The 4652-nt window shown below is 36.1% G+C and overlaps 1 protein-coding gene across 2 annotated transcripts in view; it reads left to right on the top strand.

Moving 5' to 3' along the window:
* Positions 1-4652, top strand: part of LOC107757777 (dnaJ homolog subfamily A member 2) — a 30737-nt gene that overhangs the window by 5755 nt on the left and 20330 nt on the right. For both annotated transcript variants that reach the window (XR_001641965.1, XM_016575353.1), the window contains exons 3-4: positions 2046-2272; positions 2510-2590. Coding sequence is in view for 1 of the 2 variants with exons in the window: in XM_016575353.1 (XP_016430839.1) it covers positions 2046-2272; positions 2510-2590 (308 nt within the window). In the remaining variant the exon portion in view is untranslated. The remainder of the gene's footprint in view (positions 1-2045; positions 2273-2509; positions 2591-4652) is intronic.

Genomic DNA, 4652 nt, shown 5'->3' with positions numbered 1-4652 from the left:
ACGCTCTTCTGTGTCAGCCGCGCTGCACGGATGCGCTGTTTTCGTTCAAATCAAAGGGTAAATACACGTAGAAACCGTATCCCTTTAATGTGAGCTACATATGAATATTTTAGTCCTTACATTAAAGTTCACACAAACTCTTTTCTCCGCTGTTTTTAATGCAAAGCGCTGCGTGCTGTGACTCCGTGTTGCTTCAAGATCATAATTATTTACTGAACCCTTAAATTAATCAATTATATAATAGGCTTGCTGCGATAGACTGTGTTGATGGTGATACCGGTGTTAAGCCGCAACACTCTACGTTTCTTATTTATTTGGTTATATTATACATGTTTACTTATTCCCAGTTTTGTATACCTATTAAACTTTATGTAAGTTATTTGTTGTTTTATATTAGGCGGCTTGCCCTATAGCATAGTGTATTTTTATTTGTTTTGTTAATAAAAGTTCTATGTTTTATATATAGGCTAAAGTGAGTTTGACGTTGTTTTTTGACGACTAAAAACAAACAATTGCTTTACTCCGAATTGCTGCTATTTTAAAGTGAAAGTCAAATGGGCACACCGCTTTTACAAGCTATTTAAAAGCGAAGGAAAGCGAGGAAAAGAGGGAATGCCCCGCCCCCGCGGTGATACCGGTATTACCGGTGTCGTCACACGCAGTTTAACCGGTGGGAAAATTTCCTCACCGACACAACCCTATTATATAATGAAAGCCATAAAAACAGACAATTAATCGCGATAATCGGCATAATCGTCAAAGCCCCAAAACAGACAATTAATCGCAATAACCTTGACTATTTTTAGACAATTAATCATCAGCCAAATTTCATAATCGTGACAGCCCTACTTACAATCACTGCCAGAATGTCCAACTTCACCATAATGAACTTAAAATTGGGTTCTATTATTTTTCCTCAACAGTTCTCCTCACAAAACAAAATTCATTTTAAACACAAATTTGATAAGAATAGTGGAAATTATTCTCATCACCAAAATAACAGCAAAGCTAATGTTTTGTGTTAGTTGAAGCACAAACTCAGAAAAGTAAAACCAAACCAAGCGATTATCGACAAGATATTTTTGACATATTGCCCAGCCCTGCTGTCTGTGTAAATGCATCTAATGTTTCCTCAGCAGTGGAAAGATAGTTTGTTAATACTAATTTCATTTGAATGGTAACAGCTCTACAGTTTCTTATTATTCTAACTGAATTAATTGAAACAAAGTAAGAATTTGATGTGAAAGATGACATTTAATAAGGTTGGGGGGGAAAAATGGCCATTTATAAACATAGTGGGAAATGACATCAGTTTTGTTACATACAGCAACTCATTTTAAGTTAACTATTTCTTCCTCTTTCCAGTCACAGAGCACTTTATTTTGAGAGTTGTTTAAGTGAGAGAAAATCTGTAACTTAGTCCAGATTGGGGGAATTGTAATGTTTAATAATTTCTTGTATTATGTAAATAATTGTTTGCAAAATTATTTACATAAGTTTGCATAGATTTTTGTTTGTATATGATGTCAATTATAGTTCTTAGAAAGAAAATCGGAATCGGCAAAAATCGGTATCGGCAGGTCACACTTCCAAAAAATCGGAATCGGCCAAGAAATTTGCAATCGGTGCATCTCTACTTTTCTTTCCTACCAAGCAAATAAGACTTTCTTTTATCTTCAAAACTCCAGTTAATATATTTTGAATGAAGCCTGAGAGTTTTCTGTCTCTCCATTTTTTTTTAAATCAATTCCACCAAGACTGACATTTCAAAAATTGGTTTGCAGAAGTAATCCATATGAATCAAGCTGTTGAACCCAATTTTTTTTCTTGGAGACATGATCACTGCATGTAATAAGCAGATATAATTTAGGATTTTATTCACGCGTAAATATTAATAGGCACACTTACATGGAGCATGTTAAATGATAAACGGACTCTCAAACATGTTTGATGCACAAGAACAAACTTGCAAAGAATGCTTTTATTCTTTTTTTTTTTTGTTGTTGTTGTTGTTGTTGTTGTTGTTGTTTTTTTCCTCTTTTCAGTTCAAGGAGATTAGCTTTGCATATGAAGTACTAACTAACCCAGAGAAGAGGGACTTGTATGACCGTTATGGTGAACAGGGTCTGCGAGAAGGTGGCTGTGGAGGAGGAGGGATGGATGACATCTTTTCCCATATCTTTGGCGGAGGTCTCTTTGGCTTCATGGGTGGACAGGGTCGGAGCAGGAACGGAGGGCGGCGGAGAGGGGAAGATATGGTCCACCCCCTGAAGTAAGTCAAATCACAAGGCTTCCACTTTTAAAGAAATGTGTGTCGAAATGCTGTTCTCTGCTGTCCTTTAGCGGTCACATTGACCTCTTTTCTGTTTCCTCATCCCCTCGCTGTTGCCAAGCACATATATACCAACTTCTTAAGAAGCTTTAAATATGTCACTATGGCTTTATTTGGTGTTGCATCATAATATTGTGGAATATTCCAGAAGAGCTTACTCTCACTTTTTCCCTGTAGGGTGTCTCTTGAAGACTTGTACAATGGAAAAACAACCAAATTACAGCTGAGCAAGAATGTTCTGTGTAGCACTTGTAATGGGTGAGTAAGTTTTTTCACTTTATGGGTGTTGGCATGACAATTAAGGAGAAAGAGCTCTGTAATGATGAGCTTCTCAGTTTCTTTTTGTCCCACCACACCCAATCGGTTCAATACAATCCTACGTTTTATGAGTCACATTTACATTTAGACATTTACATTTAGTCATTTTGCAGACGCTTTTATCCAAAGCGACTTACAGTTGGAGAATACATAAAGCGATTCATCTTAAAGAGGCAAACAGACACAGGCAGTGCTTGTAATACCAAGTTTTAGGCATTGTTCAAATAAGTACAAGCTAGAAAGGGAAGGAATAAATAAAGAGAAAGACACCGGTTTTTTTTTAAATTTTTTTATTTAAGATGAAGTCAAGTAGAGTTGAAAGAGAAGTTTTCAAATAAGGATTCAGCATAGAGGTCTGCACGGGCTTTAAAGTGAAGCCCGAACCCGGCCCGTACCCGAGATCGTCTGACCCGACCACAGTTAAATTTAGAAAACCCGAAATCTTTTTTTTTTTTTTTTTTTTTTTTCCCCACAACGAATAGCCAGTTTTAAAAAATGCTGTATTTCACGATTGCATGCAACGGTCAGTAAGCAAATACATGTAAAGAAACAGAATCATTAAGGCTCGGCCAGTTCACAAGGCAAAAGAAAAAAACACTTACCAGTTATGAAAGTTTTACGAACATCAGGTGCAGCGGTCACATAAATTCTGCCAAGAGAATGGTTGTATACGACAAGACGATAATTCTTCCATCGTGCAAATTATGGTCATTTTCGTCAGTTAAGGCTCGTTAGCATTCGGCCTGCTTTAAATCAGACACAGAGATGCAGTGCGGTAAGATTGCATTTATTTGAATTGGCGTGCGCGCGAGAGAGAGAGATGAAAGTTGTGTGTGTGAACCTGCGTCTGCGCGTCTCTCTCTCTACAAGCAATGAGGCTTAGTTCCTTCAAAAACAGCGATTTTACCCCCTCATTGCAGAGAAATATAACGTTGCGAGTCAGTAGCCTGTCAAAGCTATTTTACTAATAAAAGTTTCTGTGCTGTGTTGTCGTGTGCTATAATGTGTGTGTGTGTGTGCGTGCGTCTATCAAAGCAGTAGCCTGCATATAGTTTGTTTAGCTATAAACCCGAGCCCGACCTGAACCCGAAGCTATTCATTAAACATTAACCCGAAAGCCATGCCGTACTGAGCCGTGCCGAGCCGAGTCATACCACGCAGTGGAAAAACGCCATAAGTTCTACAGATGGTGGTGCCAGGAGCAGATTTGGTAGCGCTGGGGGTGGTGTGCGGGAGTATTAAAATATAGATAATTTAATCATAAAATTACTATTGTTTTGCAAGTGCAGTTACTAATAATATTTTGTTCATTTCTTGTTTATTTTTCTTTTGTTTATTGTTTATACAGATTTGACAGTAAAGCACTAAGTTTGCGTTAAGATGCATACAAAATGGACTTTTATTAACAACAGTAATGGGTGCAAAATCTAATTTTTATATAGAAAATATATATATTCCACTCTTATTAAATGTACCATTATTATTCTAGTATATGGAACTGACCAACTTCAGTGATTGTGTGATTTAGTAGCAAATTGAAGAAAAGTTTTTCAAGGCACTTTGTGACTTTTCTTTCTTCATACACAGTGTAAAATTCTGACAAAATCTGATTTCTTGATGATTTTATAATAGTGATTTTATAATTTAATTTAGTTCATCATTTAATTTTAATTTAATTTAATTCAAAATATAGAGAAAAAGTAGAAATGAATGACTAATAAGCCAATAAGTGCTCCTCTGCTGCTGTCTACTGGTTATAATTGTGATTTGATGTATTTTTTTAAATTTTACATAGGTGTTTGTTTACCACAAAGTATATTTTGGTCATCCCATTAAAAGTAACATTCAAACTGGATAATATTAGAGCTTTAAAGTGCTGGAAATAGTGTGAAATGTTTCAAAGTAATTGAAAAGTGCTTGAATTTCTCTCTCAAAAGGTTGTACAAACCCTGAAATGAATAATGTAATGCATTCGACTATTTCTACCACAACACCATGGTTA

This window comes from Sinocyclocheilus rhinocerous, unplaced genomic scaffold, assembly GCF_001515625.1.
Source record: "Sinocyclocheilus rhinocerous isolate Xijiao unplaced genomic scaffold, SAMN03320098_v1.1 scaffold294, whole genome shotgun sequence".
NCBI lineage: Eukaryota > Metazoa > Chordata > Actinopteri > Cypriniformes > Cyprinidae > Sinocyclocheilus > Sinocyclocheilus rhinocerous.
Note: the sequence above shows the minus strand (reverse complement) of the source record. Positions and strands in the feature narration are given on the sequence as shown.